This window comes from Phragmites australis, chromosome 9 (assembly GCF_958298935.1).
Source record: "Phragmites australis chromosome 9, lpPhrAust1.1, whole genome shotgun sequence".
Lineage (NCBI taxonomy): Eukaryota > Viridiplantae > Streptophyta > Magnoliopsida > Poales > Poaceae > Phragmites > Phragmites australis.
The window spans coordinates 508,233-521,826 of NC_084929.1; the positions used below are offsets into that span (position 1 = coordinate 508,233).

General features: G+C 40.5%; 3 protein-coding genes across 5 annotated transcripts; 2 read left to right on the forward strand and 1 right to left on the reverse strand.

The window, feature by feature from the left end:
• The first annotated feature begins 628 nt into the window (after positions 1-628).
• Positions 629-2,820, forward strand: LOC133928250 (ras-related protein RABA2a-like). The gene is made up of 2 exons (XM_062374495.1): positions 629-958; positions 2,127-2,820. The coding sequence occupies exons 1-2, from the start codon at positions 791-793 to the stop codon at positions 2,610-2,612; spliced, it is 654 nt and encodes a 217-aa protein (XP_062230479.1). The 5' UTR covers positions 629-790; the 3' UTR covers positions 2,613-2,820.
• A 171-nt stretch (positions 2,821-2,991) lies between these two features.
• On the reverse strand, positions 2,992-6,734 carry LOC133928251 (ras-related protein RABD2c-like). Its single transcript, XM_062374496.1, has 8 exons — positions 6,524-6,734; positions 6,343-6,415; positions 6,182-6,229; positions 6,011-6,058; positions 4,737-4,808; positions 4,323-4,478; positions 3,890-3,993; positions 2,992-3,373 (listed from the first exon to the last, which is right to left on the reverse strand). Exons 1-8 carry the CDS (start codon positions 6,535-6,537, stop codon positions 3,274-3,276), a joined length of 615 nt encoding a protein of 204 aa, XP_062230480.1. The 5' UTR covers positions 6,538-6,734; the 3' UTR covers positions 2,992-3,273.
• Positions 6,735-8,211: 1,477 nt separating this feature from the next.
• Positions 8,212-13,284, forward strand: LOC133928252 (tubulin-folding cofactor E-like). Of its 3 annotated transcripts, none has more exons than XR_009911421.1 (15): positions 8,212-8,551; positions 8,793-8,963; positions 9,490-9,536; positions 9,721-9,867; positions 9,951-10,025; positions 10,653-10,762; positions 10,866-10,993; positions 11,153-11,214; positions 11,301-11,408; positions 11,489-11,523; positions 11,793-11,861; positions 12,294-12,385; positions 12,478-12,554; positions 12,675-12,871; positions 12,956-13,284. XR_009911421.1 is itself a non-coding variant. In XM_062374497.1 (15 exons), exons 1-15 carry the CDS (start codon positions 8,251-8,253, stop codon positions 13,052-13,054), a joined length of 1,599 nt encoding a protein of 532 aa, XP_062230481.1. In that variant the 5' UTR covers positions 8,212-8,250; the 3' UTR covers positions 13,055-13,284. The 3 variants fall into 3 exon arrangements, 2 of the variants coding, with proteins under 2 accessions (XP_062230481.1, XP_062230482.1); XM_062374497.1 differs by having other exon boundaries at positions 12,794-12,871; XM_062374498.1 differs by having other exon boundaries at positions 9,960-10,025; positions 12,794-12,871.
• The last annotated feature ends 310 nt before the right edge of the window (positions 13,285-13,594 follow it).

The following is a 13,594-nucleotide window of genomic DNA, read 5'->3' on the forward strand; positions in this document are numbered from 1 at the left end:
AAGGCAACTAAAACACATCTTATATAAAAATATTGTTACTAATCGATATGTTATTTATGTAACTGTTTACAGGATCTAATATTAATATTAAATAGTAAAAGACGTTGTGCAAAAAGTTATAGAGTCAAACACTCTGGAGTTGCACCTAAATCCGTCACTGGTAAAAGGCATCAACAGCGAAAGTGCCTTTAGCACGGTGGTAAGGCTCCAGCGTTGAGCCGAACCCACCCGGGCTTCAAGTCCGGGTGACGCACGGAGAGTTTTGATTTATTTCGGATTTCTCCAGCTTCTCCGGCGTGGCGCTACAGAAGGGATTACGACGTGCTCGTCGTCTACGGGATTCTCGATGGGTCCTGGTGATCTTTAGATGGACGCTTTTTTAAAGCTGTGTGTAGTTGTAGGGCTAGCATGTGCGTGCGTTAGGTGTGTGTGGAGTGGGTGCGTGTGTGGGAGGTGAATACGTATGTTCATGTTCAGATACTACAGCTGTATTCAGTGGTGAAGAGTAAAAAAAAAATACATCAACATACTAGCAAGATGAAAGATGGAGATGGGAGGAGTTGCAATGAAACCGCGAAGGCATCGACCCAACTGGTAAAGGAAACCGCTGTGACGTGGACAGCGAGGGAGCCATGACCCCGCTGTGTAGTGTAGATGGAGCAGCTGCTGCAAGTGCACAGCCGAGCCGAGCAGAGCAATCGATCCAGTACGGCACTGCAGCACTCAGTCGGTCTCAGCAGTCTCGATCGGCTACCCGTCGGCAGGAAGACCAAGAAGGCAAGGGAAGGGAATGGCGGCGCGTCGTGCGGAGGAGGAGTACGACTACCTGTTCAAGGTGGTGCTCATCGGGGACTCCGGTGTGGGCAAGTCCAACCTCCTCTCCCGCTTCACCCGCAACGACTTCTGCCTCGACTCCAAGTCCACCATCGGCGTTGAGTTCGCAACGCGAACGCTCCATGTATGTCACTCACCTCCCCCTTCTCTTCTCTTCTCTTCTCCTCCCCCTGTTCTTCTCAGATCAGATCAGACCGGACCTTCTTCTATTAGTATTTATTATGCTATGTTTGGACCTGCAACTTTATCTCGATGGAAGAATCTCCAGCTCCAGCTCCGGATCCAGATCTAGTCTCTCTCTCTCTCTCTCTCTCGCGTTCGTCATAACAAAAATAACGCAAAACATGGATCCATCAGTATAGCCCCTGCTGCCGTTAATCGATTAGAGATACCATCCATCTGGTACCTAGATCAAGCTGCCTGCTTTCTCGTCCCCCCTACAAGAACATATATACTCACAGCGAGTACCTAGAAATGCGCTACCTTTGTCAGGGATATATGCGGCCATACCAAGATTCAATTCATCCACCCATCCGTTCATTCTTTAGCTGGCTCAGCTCAGCTCAACTCAACATTACTGGTGCAACAAAGAATAAGGAATTAGTACAGCGACAATAGGAAAAGAAGCTAATAAGTTCAAAGCAACAATGCGTGGCCTTTTCTTTTCGTGCGGGTTGCATCAATTGGATGACTAGACGCCACCAGCCCAGGCTCAGCTGTGTCATCCTATTGGATTATTTGATGTTTCCATAAGGGATCCATATGCCACCTGCACCACCATTAGTACTGTATTCTACTAGCTAGTAGATAAACATTAGCTTCAATCAGTGTCAGTCTCAATTCCGGCAGGTCTTAACTGGCTAACTACCCTGCAGTTCCTTTTTCCTGTTTGCCTTACCTGCAATAGTTGCAAACCAGATCCAGTGAGCATCAATTCAAAGCAGTTCATCGCACTATTTACTTATCCTTCCCAATCAAGAAATGAGAGCACAGATTCGCAAGGGGCCGCGGTTCCAGTCAGTGTACATTTGCTGTTACAGTACAATCTGCTCATTGTTGAAATCACACCTGCTCATTTGTGGAATATGATGCAACCAGCAGTGTTTCCTTCAGCTGCAGGATGCACTCTGCAGCCAAATCCAGATCCTTTCCAAATTAATGGTGTATTGTATTCCCCATTTTTCAGGCAGATGGCTAACACCTACTCTACTTTTGCTTGGCTTGTTGTAGTCATCCCTTCCTGAATGTGTAAATAATTCTGCTCACCAGTGTCTAATTTTGGCTTGTTGCAGGTTGAGGGTAAGATCATCAAGGCGCAAATCTGGGACACGGCAGGCCAAGAGCGGTACCGGGCGATCACGAGCGCCTACTACCGTGGAGCCCTTGGCGCGGTCCTGGTCTACGACGTGAGCAAGCCCACAACCTTTGAGAACATCAGCCGGTGGCTCAAGGAGCTGCGCGACCACGCCGACTCCAACATCAGAATCATGCTCGTCGGAAACAAGACCGATCTGAAGCACCTCCGTGCCGTCGCCACAGAGGATGCGCAGGGCTTTGCCGAGGCTGAAGGCCTGTCCTACATCGAGACATCCGCGCTGGAGGCCACGAACGTGGAGGAGGCGTTCCAGCTGATTCTCGGCGACATTTACCGGGCCATCAGCAAGAAGTCTGTGGCGTCGGATGAGCCTGGGGCAGGGGCTGCCGGAGGCGTCAAGGAAGGTAAGACGATCAATGTCGGCGACGCCCCTACCGGAAAGAAGCAATGCTGCTCAGCTTAGAACCGGCCGAGTTCTTTCAGTGGCGTATGTGTTGTGATGTTTGGAGTCCAAATCTTTGTTGATTCATTTTGTCAGATATCTACCTTGTTAGACCTGACATCCTCTAAAGCAGTCATATGATTATATCATATCAAGTCAATTGTTTAATTTGTATCAAGTATCAGCAAGCCTACCTATTACACATGTTTCCTTTGTTTTCTCTCTGCTTTATCTGTGTGTGTGTGTGTGTGTGTGTGTGTCTACTTTATGTTGAGAGTTACATCTGGACCATAATGTTAATCATAGACAGACATTCCTCAGAAACGCACAGGACTAGATTCCAAAAAAGAAGCGCACAATCAAAGACAAACACAATCTGCAAAAGATTATGGCGACAAGATGATTCACAAGCTTGCATCTTAACCATAATGTTCAACAATCAACAGTCAGCACTCACACTGTATATCATATAATTATCTGTAGGCTCTGCGTAGATTAACTGATGGTATTGCGGATAATAAAAACTGTGTCAAGTCATGCTAATCTGTACAGAGTATGGACATCTAACACTTAAACGACACACATTGAGTAATGTATCCTTCTCCAATCTTGGATAAATCCTCCATCCAACCCCTCACCAAAGTGCCATGATGATAGAAATGACATAAACTTGGTGTTGCACCTATGAGGAGGAGCAGCAGCTGCTCTTCTGCTGTATTGGCTGTCCTTTCATGTGAACATGGACGGTGGGTCTTCTCTCCACGGTAGGTTGGGTTGCCATCCTGCAGCAGCAGCAGCACGGAAAGCAAGTAATAAAATCATCAGTCAGGCAGGCCCCTCAATCTAAGATCCAACTCAGAACAGCACACAAAGGCGTGTTATCACGGATACAACTACCACATGGGAAGAATGCGCACTCCATAATAGCCATAATCTTAGCACTAAAAAATCTAACACTAATATCAACACAATGTCCATAATTATTTACCTGGGAAAGTAAACTTCAAAGTTAAAAAGGTAATCCTGAAGTAGTCAGAAACGTCCATGCAAAATCGTGAGTCTAGAGTGGAAGTTAACCAGCATAGATGTAGAGTGGAAATTATATAAAACAATGTGAGCTTTTAGTTATGTGCATTATTTTCCTCAAAAAAGAAAAGTTGCGCACTAAGAAGCAGTAACAAAATCTACTGACAGTTTTCCGGAGCTTCCATTTCTGCAAGAATGCAGGAAGTTCGTGCCGAGCATAGCAGATAAATGGGAAGAGAAGGGCTTCTGAAAAGGTTTATTGCTCAGTTTACCTTTTCTTGATTTCTGATGACATGGTTAAGAAAGCTTCCTCCACATTGATGGATTCCTTTGCACTTGTCTCGATAAAGGGAATTCCTAACGAATCTGCAAAACCCTGCAATTAATTTTGATTGTCAGATTTAGAGCCGTTGGTTTAGGAATAACATATAAACATGTATATCTATCGAGAGTAAAACATATTCGCAGTGGTTACTGGATTCTGGTAACAATTAAAATGCATTGTTCCTTTCATTGTGTTCATTCCTTGTTTGCTACTTTCAAAAGATATTGTAGCCAGCTGTTAGCCAGCAACAGGAAACCACATTAGTTTCTAAGTATTAAGAAATAGAAAAGTGAAACTGAAATAGAAGTTTAGTATACTGACAGAAATATCTTGTTTGGATTATGGCTAAAAGAGAAGCAGAAGGAAAAAAAAATATTTACCTTTGCCTTTTCTGTATCGACAACCTTACTATCGACCAAATCACACTTGTTCCCAACTAGAAGCTTGCATACACTGTCACTCGCGTACCTATCAATCTCACTCAACCACTGCTTGATGTTATTGAAGCTCTCCATATCTGTCACGTCATATACGATCTGAAAAGAGTAGTGTGCAATATTAACTCCATTCAAGACTGGCACACGGTGTAAGGTGAAAAATGAAAATTAACTGCTTTAGTTCAATAATGAAAAGAGTGAAAACTACACATCTATTCAAGCAATCCTAAATTGCCGTATTACATTACATAGGACAACAGGAAAGCTGAAAAAAAAATGATCGTTTGTCTGTAGAGACCAGTGCAAACTGCAAAACATGAGCGTTTAACAAACCATGAGCGTTTAAGAGAAAATTACAATGATTCCATGAGCTCCACGGTAGTAACTGCTTGTTATTGTCCTGAACCTTTCCTGGCCTGCTGTGTCCCACTGAACAAGAAGCATGACATCACTACAACAGCTGGAGTTTGAACAAACATGAGTAGATTTTGTAAAGCAACGTGTGAGCTAACACATCAAGTCTCACCAAACAGTTAGTCATCAATACCATGACTTCCAACTGCGAACAATATAGCTGCCTCCAAAGCATGTGCAATCTAAGTTATCTGATGCAAACTATTAGTAATTACTACCTAGCATGTATGCTTGCCCAATTTAAATTATGTGATGTAAATTGTATCAGACGATTAGATCATGAAGATCTCTCTTATATCATACAAACCAATTCCTGTCGAAAAAATCCTGACATATGTCCATTACGGATAATGGGTTTTAGCTGGTGCGTGTCTATTCATGCTAATAAAGTAACACCTAGGGCTACTTTCCTCTTTTTGGGCCAATCTCCTCCCAATAAAAATCAGGGAAACTATATGCCATAATGCTAAGATTTCAGACCCCCATCACGGTCCTAAAGGCACTGCATTCCTCCGTAATTATGACACTGGAATTACTCCCACTTCCCTAGTTCCACCGTTGGTAGCACAGGTTAAGAACCGAAAGCACCACACAATGCCTCAAGTTGCGGTTCAACAATGTTTGAATAAATTTTAAAAACCAACAACTATTTTGATATATGTTGCAGAAAACTAAAACTTCTGGTGCCCATTTCAAAAACCTATAACTATTTTGACACATGTCGCAAAAACTACAACTTTCTCACTGTGAACCCACTTGTCATCCTCTATGGCATGTAATAGGAGGATTAACCGTAGAACCACTTGTTGCCAGAGGATGACATGTGAGCCCATGGTGAGAACGTTGTAGTTTTTTACAACATGTGTCAAAATAGTTGTAGGTTTTTGAAATGGGCACCAGAAGTTTTAGTTTTCTGCAATACGTGTCAATATAGTTGTACATTTTTGAAATTTACTCACAATGTTTTAAGGATGCAAACCATGAACCAATAATTTCTAGGGTTCCAACCTAGCGTCCTCAACTGAACCATCCATCTTGCAAAACACTGAGATCTATGATACTCCAATAAATCCTACCTACCCTTCTATTTGATTGTATCTTGTATGAATCTACGAAACCATGTATCATATCCCAAACATTAATGACTCCCAAAAAATATACTACCAAACACATGGCAATGCTAATGAATGAATTCATGCTAAAAGAATCGATCTTACAATTTGTAACTTCACGGACTTCCCATCTAACTCGACAGTTCGGATTTTCTGTAGGTGGGTCATTTGCAAAAAAAGTTGACAAAAATTTGATTAGACGATTTCAGTTGGTTAATGATTGATCCATCAATGAGCAGAGTAGCATAACAACAAAAGAGGATCTTGTGTACTGACGAAATCAACACCGATGGTACTGATGTAAGTGTCAACGTAGGCATCGTCCTGCATAAAATCAATCCAACCTGCTTTTGTCAGGACCAGAAGCAAATCACCAAATTAAGCGAACCAAATTTTCTTTAAGGAAAAAAAAAACAAAAGATGGAAGCTTTTATTACCGCAAATCGGAGGAGGAGACAGGACTTGCCGACGGAGGAGTCGCCGATGAGGAGCAGCTTGAAGAGGTAATCGCTGCAAAAGACGACGCATAAACAATCTTTGGACGCAATCCCAACGAAGAAAAGGGCAAAGAGACCAAACAAAAAAGATTGGAGAAGATGGTGGCGAGGCGGGACTTACTACTCGGTGCTCATGGCTTTCCCTTCGGCTTCGACGGAGTTTGGAGAAAGAAAGAAAAAAGGGGACAGGGAAGGTTTTTAGAGGAAGCAAAGCGTCGGCTGGCGAGAAGCGAAGGTGAGTCTCGTCCTCTTCTTTACCGCTGGTATCTGACGGGTCAGAGAAGTTGGCAAAGTTAGGGTGGGAAGGATTAGCAATGGCAGCTGCCTAACAACAAAGAAAGGGGAATTTAAAACATCATCGCACCGGATGTTCTCTCCCGTTTGCCACCGGACCTACACGCAGAGACACCAACTAACTTTCCGTTATGAACAACCTGAGAGATTTTTAAAAAAGCAATAAAAAAATATGTCGATTTTTTACATGCTCTATAATTCATAAGCAACCCATTTTAATTGGATTCGTCTAAAAATCTTATATAGAATTCAAATTAAAATTCTTAAAAGGCGCTATTAGTGAATTTTTACTGACTTTTTATAATTGTTGTGATGCTTAAAAAATACTAAAAGTTAAAAAATAGTGTCTTTTTGAGAATTTTAATTTAAATTCTACATAAGATTTTTAGATAAATTCAATTAAAATAGGTTGCTTATGAATTATAGAGCACATAAAAAAATTGACATATTTTTTTCTCTTTTTAAATCTATTGGGTATTGTTCATAACGGAATGTTAGTTCGCGTCTCTATGTGTAAATAGTGTTTTAGCATGTGTCATCTAGTAGGATGATAAAAAAAGTAAATTCCCCACAAAGAAAGAGAGGAGAGTGTTTTTTCTTCTCAAAGGTATCAAAGAAAGAAGCCGACGATACAAAGGAAAAACTATGTTTTCCTTCCATCGTACAGTCATGCTTCAAAGCAAAATCTGTATTTATGTCCTTCGATACAAAGGAAAATATGTCTTTTATGGTCTTCGATTTTGACGAACTACATAAATTATGTTGCTTTCACTAAGTATTTTGTTATTTTTTTAAATTAAAAATTATAAATATATACGTCCATTTTAAAAATAGTAAATCTAAGACTTCTACCTGTTTGAAGGAGGTATGGCAACTGCCGCCCGCGATAGGTATCATGTCACTCTTCCAACAGACGACATATTTAAAAATAAAAAATAATGCATTCTAATGCTCTTAAATTTTTTTAAAAAATCAAAATAGTTATGAAAATTTTGGAAAAAAATCTATAGTGTAGATGATACTATTATCTAGCTCTTAAAAAATTCAAACAAAAATATAATTTGTACAATGAAAAACAAAAAACAAATTGCAAGAAGAAATTTGTCATTTTTGTTTCTTATTGCACAAATAATTGTTTGAGTTGAATATTTTTAGAGAGCTATATGATAGCATAATCTACGTTACAGAATGTTTTTAGAATTTTTCATGACTATTTCGATAGTGTTTTGAATTTTAAAAATATTAGAATACAATATTTTTTATTTTTAAGCATGTCACCCGTTGAAACGGAGACGGAGGATATGAATCTAGATTTGTATTTTTTTTTAAATAAACGTATATATTTACAATTTTTTTGTTTATAAAAAATAAAAAACTTCATCATTAGGCACCAGCAAACAGAATGAGACTTATCTTGCAGCCTGTTCTGTTCTGTTCTATTCTGTTGGGCTGGTGATTTGTCTGGGCCTCCAATCACTCATCACGTCATGAATGGAACCGACGCCCACGACAGTCGTCTTGCTCCTCCGGTTCCAGTGAGGCAGTGATCCACTCATGGCCGCCGCCAGCTTCCGTCTGGGCCAGCGCGTGCACGCCGCCGGCGACCCCCGCCGCGTCGGCACGGTGCTCTACCTGGGCCCACTCGAGGGTCACTCCGGCGAATGGGTCGGCGTCGACTGGGACGATGGCGCCGGCGGCCGCCACGACGGCTCGGTCGCCGGCCGCCGCTACTTCGTCGCTGCGGGCGAGTGCTCGGCCTCCTTCGCGCGCCCCACGGCGCTAAGCGAAGGGATCACGCTCCCCGACGCGCTCCGCCTCCGCTACCGCGTGGACGACTTCACCAAGGAGGAAGAGGGTTAGTGCGTCCCGACGCCTTCCTTTCCCTTCACATTTCGATGCTGCAATGTTTTCACTCGCAGAGGAGTAAAGGTCGCATCTTTTTCTCTCTATGCATTCAGCCATTTAGTTATATTTAGCCTTCGCGAACAGCATGTCATTTTGTGTTGTGTGTGTGGTAGCATCATTACAATTCAATAGATATACTGCACAGTGGTAACTGGTAACGATGCCCTGATCACAATATTTACTGCTTTCAGATGAAATGTATGTCTTTTCAACTAGTCAGAAGCGTGTTCCGGTCGAATTCGTTGGGAAGAACAAAGTTCAGGAGAAGCTCAAGAACTTCAACGAGTTGTCCAGTGCATCAGTTTCCTACATGGGAGTAAGCTCAATCGGACCACCAGATGAACTAAAAAATTTGGTTCCAAGTGAATACCGTCCTATGATTCTCTTCTTGTCCATTTTACTTGCTCATGTTGCAACTTAGGGATACTTTGACAAGCTTCCTGAGTTTCTATTTACATACTGTGATCTTTCTTTTGAGGTGAGGCAATATCGCTTGTGCAGTCCATGTAAACTCCATATTTAAGCGTCTAGTGCTTTTTTGACATGAGAAAATAAATGAAATAGATCTAGTGGTCTGTGGACAAGACATAAAAATGAAAAGGAGCTAAACTTGGGATGTTTTTTTCTTCTTGGTTGTGAATTCGTGACTCAATGCACTTGTGATATAAGGTTATCAACTCCTACAGCTACTTACTAGTTGAAATTATTAATATGGTGTTTCTTACCAGGAACTTTGCTAGTGGACTATTTCTTTATTTTACCCACAACTGTCCTCAATATCATCAAGAGTACCCTTAGCTATTTTTAGTGTCCAGAATTCATACTAAAGTAAAGTCTATGTTCATCCCAAGTTTCGACGAGTGTTGACTACTGTTTTGCTTGTTTCAGATCTCAGACTACTTGATTTAACTGGAAATCTGTTCTCACAATGGCAAGTACGATTCTCACAGAATGATTCTTGTAATTTCCAATTATTATAGATATAGCGCTTGCAACTTTATAGATTGAAACTGCTGGAGAGATACAGTTGGTAAATATGACCAAATATTTGCAGCATATCCCCTGTGCTACTGCTGTTCTTCTTTTGCCATGTGCCTAAACAGTTTGGTTCTCTCTCAGGATATATCCTTTCGTTGTCAAGCTCTGGCATCCCTGGAAGTTCTTAATTTGACAAATAATACCATGGAGAATGATGTTGTAGAAAGTCCAATGCTTGAGAATATCTGTATTTTGGTTCTCAACAACTGTGGTGTAACATGGGAACTGGTATACCTATTTCCTGTTACTTTGAAGCTTTCGTTAGTCGATGCTAATCACATTCTAAATTGACTTTTACTTATGTGGAACAGGTTGAAAAGATTAAACTCTCGTTTGCATGTCTCAATGAACTCCATCTGATGTCGAACAAGCTGAAGATGATCATGGTTAGTGTTTCCTCTTATACCTCTGCTTCCATATGCTTCATGTCTATTGCAATATTTCCTGTTTTTCATCTCATCTGCATCCAATGACAATAGAAAAACACGTCATAGATGCTTTTGGAGGCATTCACCTGGTTCATTGCCAACGTGATTGTTATGGAGAGTATCTTCGGCAGGAGGAGAATTAAATTAGATAGAGATATAGTTTGCTAGTGTAAGCTAATTTGGTTGGTACTGTAGCAGCGTGTTGCTGTAGCACCGAGTTAGAGATAAGATTATGGATCAGATTAGATTAGTTAGAGATAAGATATATTAGTTAGTCTTAGAGATAAGATTTTTAGTTTAGATTGTTAGGGCCAGCTCCTATGTAAAGGAGAGCGCATCACCCATTGTAATCAAACAATGAATTAAGTTAAGAGTCCATGTAAATTAGCTGCTCAAAGTCTCCTTAAGAGGGCGAGTATGCTCCACTAGTTATCCCTAGTGATCCGATCAACCCAACCATATCATGATTTATTTTAAATGGATTATTTTTTCCAAAGTTTTGAGTGCATGTTCTTCTTGCTTCAGCAAAGTGTACATTAACATAACGATTTTGTACAACTAACTTTATTTTGCCCTCTTATCTAGACCCCAGATGGAAAATTTGTTCAAGGTTTCAATACACTGTGGCTCTTAAATTTAGAAGATAATCAAATTGATTCATGGGATGAAATTGTGAAACTTTCTTATTTAAGAAGGTAAAAAATGTAAATATTGAAGTTTTTGCCCTTAATTGAGTGATACTTTTGCATTTGATTTGGATATTGTGAATATTAATCTTCTTTCCCCTTCTTTTTGCAGTTTGGAACAGCTCCATTTGAACAAAAACAGGCTAAAACATATAAAGTATCCATCTAATCTTCCATCACCTGGACCTCTTGGTGATGCAGCTGCTGTGCCATTTGAAAATTTGCAGGTCCTTTTGTTAGGTATTTATTTTCTGGGGGTGGCTTTTGTTGTCTTTCCCATATCTAAAAGAGTCCAAGATTCTATCATAATTGCGTTTAACTTAATTACTGCTTCCTGCTTTTCAATTAAAGGCGAATTACTGAAAATGATGTGCTAATGTTGACTTTTAAGTGCCTCAGGATCTAATGAAATAGATGACTTTCCTTCTGTGGATTCACTTAACCTCTTCCCAAGTTTAAGGGTGAGCTGGTTTCAAGGTTTTACCCTTATTGTTTTTGGAATTCGGTATTGCTGCTCTATAGTAGCTGATAATCTAATTCTTTAAAGGACGTCAGGCTTTCTGATAATCCTATAGCAGATCCTACCATGGGTGGTGCTCCTCGATTTATTCTTGTTGCTCGACTTGGAAAGGTGAAAGTACTAAATGGCAGTGAGGTATGTGCCAACTCTCTGGATGCTTCTTGAGCATGTACGTTGTGCGATATATGACAGTCCATCTTTCTTGCCATGTCTAGGTAAGCCCACGTGAACGGAGGGAAGCACAAATACGGTCAGTTAATCATTTTGACTCTGTTAATCATTTCCTACTTATTGGTTTACAGTGCCTCTCTGTAATTTGTATGGCTACTCAAGCCTTGTTGGGGGATTAGATTGGGTTAAATGATAATTTAAAGGTGTTTTTTATCCTCTGTGAACTGCAGATTTTTCTGGATCTCTGAGAAAGTGTTACTAATTTCTTGCATTCTTTTGCAAGAAATGTTTGAGTGCTTTTCTTGAAGTAATATTGACAGTTCTGATAGTTGCTGTGTAATATTGTAGATATGTTCGCCTTGTTACGGGAAAAACAGAATCAAATGACCCAGAAGAGATCAAACGGCTGCACCCAAGGTAAGTTTGTGGGAATTATAGCCTTTTGAATCTTATATTCTGACACAGCATGATACAGAGAAGAAACAATCCATTTATTTGATAATTTAATTCTTATGCTGAAGAGGGCAAATTCAGTTGCTGTTGTGAAGATCATCGTCACATAACACATCCATTCAACATTCAATGGATCAATACCAATGATGCTGTCACGCTAATGCGGTGATCTCTCTTACAGCGAGAGCAACAGTTGGTCATGTATAGCCTATGGGACATGCGACTGATAAGAAACTTAGGGGTTTTCCTGTTATACTATGAGGATTATATGGCTACCTCATTGTAGACATGTGCTTTGTGTTGCCTCATTGCCTGGCCTCATTTGTCAGATACCTGGTAGTTGCATCACCAGTGATTAATCGATTATACTCAGGCAGCAAAAAATTGTCAATGCAGATTTGCTGAACTCAAGGCCTTTCATGGTATTGAAGATAAGAAGCCAACTTCAAGTACATCGGGCCCACAAAAGATGGCTTCTGGTCTTCTAAGTAATGATCCTGAACTATAGTTTGGACAAGAGAGTTATATGGTTGATCGGTCAGCATGAAAGTACTTGTTGTTTTTTGTACCTTGCATGCAGGTATCACCTTGAAATGTGTGGGGCCGTCTATGGGTGAAAAGCAACCATTGACAAAGAAACTGCCTCCTACAACAACTGTGAGTACTTGTTGGTACTACTCAGCTATCCTTATTCATTGTTTGCTTTCTGTTGCGAAGTTTCGTCGCATCTTGCAACGACGATGATTGTCTTTTAGCAATAACTGATATGTAAATTAGGGTGCTGGGAAGTACAAGTTGTGGTGCCTAGTAATTCAAGGATCTTTACTTGTTTCTTCCGTGTATCTCGATGAAGTGGCAGTTTGTCCCGATACCTTAAGTTTGTGTGTTGCATACAGGTTGGGAAGTTGAAATCTCTGTGTGAGAGCTTCTTTAAACTGAAGGACATAAAAGTGAGACTGTTTGTCGAGGAAGAGGTATGAATTGTAAACGTATAATTACTGCCTCCTTTCATGTAGTATAAATAAAATCGTGCGTGATTGTTGTGTATATTTTGACAGGGATGCCCTCTACCACAACTTGTGGTGGAGGACACGGCCTCTCTGATGGAACTTGGGATCGGTTCGGGAGCAAGCATTGTTGTGGACGAAGAGAGCTAGCCGGTCTACTTCAGAGAACCCAACAGCCCTTATCTGTCACGCAATTAGAGTACACTTGCTGTTAATGCTTTAAGAGAAGCAAGTAAAAATTGCTCCTTCTCAAGTGTCCTGGCTAAGCGAATGTAATGTGCACTTGGTGAATGTTCTTGTTTGTGTATGGGCTACGAAAGGCATCAGCATTGTATTGTAACAACATTTGTGAAAAAAAAAAGACCATGATTTCGATCTCAGTTCTCTCTCTCAATGTAGGCACCTTACTAGTGCGATATCAAAAGAAACTTAGGTTCCATTTGGTAGGGTTACGGATTCTCTCTGAAACGTTTTGATTCTAGTTTCTTTGATATATTAGAATCACTTTGTACAGTCGTTTGTTTAGTTGAATGAATTCTGATTCTTAAAAGATGTAAGTTATAAATAAGAAGAAAATAATTTAGAAACAGAAACTATATTGGCCTGTTTCTCCCTCGGAGTGTAAAAAAGAAAAATATTTCTCCTGTTTCGGATTCAAATCACTTATAAAAACACTGATGGGTAGAGATT

What these genes read in the sequence shown, in the direction of transcription:
- LOC133928250 (XM_062374495.1), top strand. Translation starts at nt 791, where the DNA reads ATGGCGGCGCGTCGTGCGGAGGAGGAGTACGACTACCTGTTCAAGGTG. An exon ending in TCGCAACGCGAACGCTCCAT is followed by an intron (nt 959 to 2,126) that starts GTATGTCACTCA and finishes GGCTTGTTGCAG; the next exon opens with GTTGAGGGTAAGATCATCAA.
- LOC133928251 (XM_062374496.1), bottom strand. An exon ending in GTACCATCGGTGTTGATTTC is followed by an intron (nt 6,059 to 6,181) that starts GTCAGTACACAA and finishes ACCCACCTACAG; the next exon opens with AAAATCCGAACTGTCGAGTT. An exon ending in TCATCAGAAATCAAGAAAAG is followed by an intron (nt 3,374 to 3,889) that starts GTAAACTGAGCA and finishes CTGCTGCTGCAG; the next exon opens with GATGGCAACCCAACCTACCG.
- LOC133928252 (XM_062374497.1), top strand. Translation starts at nt 8,251, where the DNA reads ATGGCCGCCGCCAGCTTCCGTCTGGGCCAGCGCGTGCACGCCGCCGGC. An exon ending in ATCTGTTCTCACAATGGCAA is followed by an intron (nt 9,537 to 9,720) that starts GTACGATTCTCA and finishes GTTCTCTCTCAG; the next exon opens with GATATATCCTTTCGTTGTCA. An exon ending in ACCTCTTCCCAAGTTTAAGG is followed by an intron (nt 11,215 to 11,300) that starts GTGAGCTGGTTT and finishes AATTCTTTAAAG; the next exon opens with GACGTCAGGCTTTCTGATAA.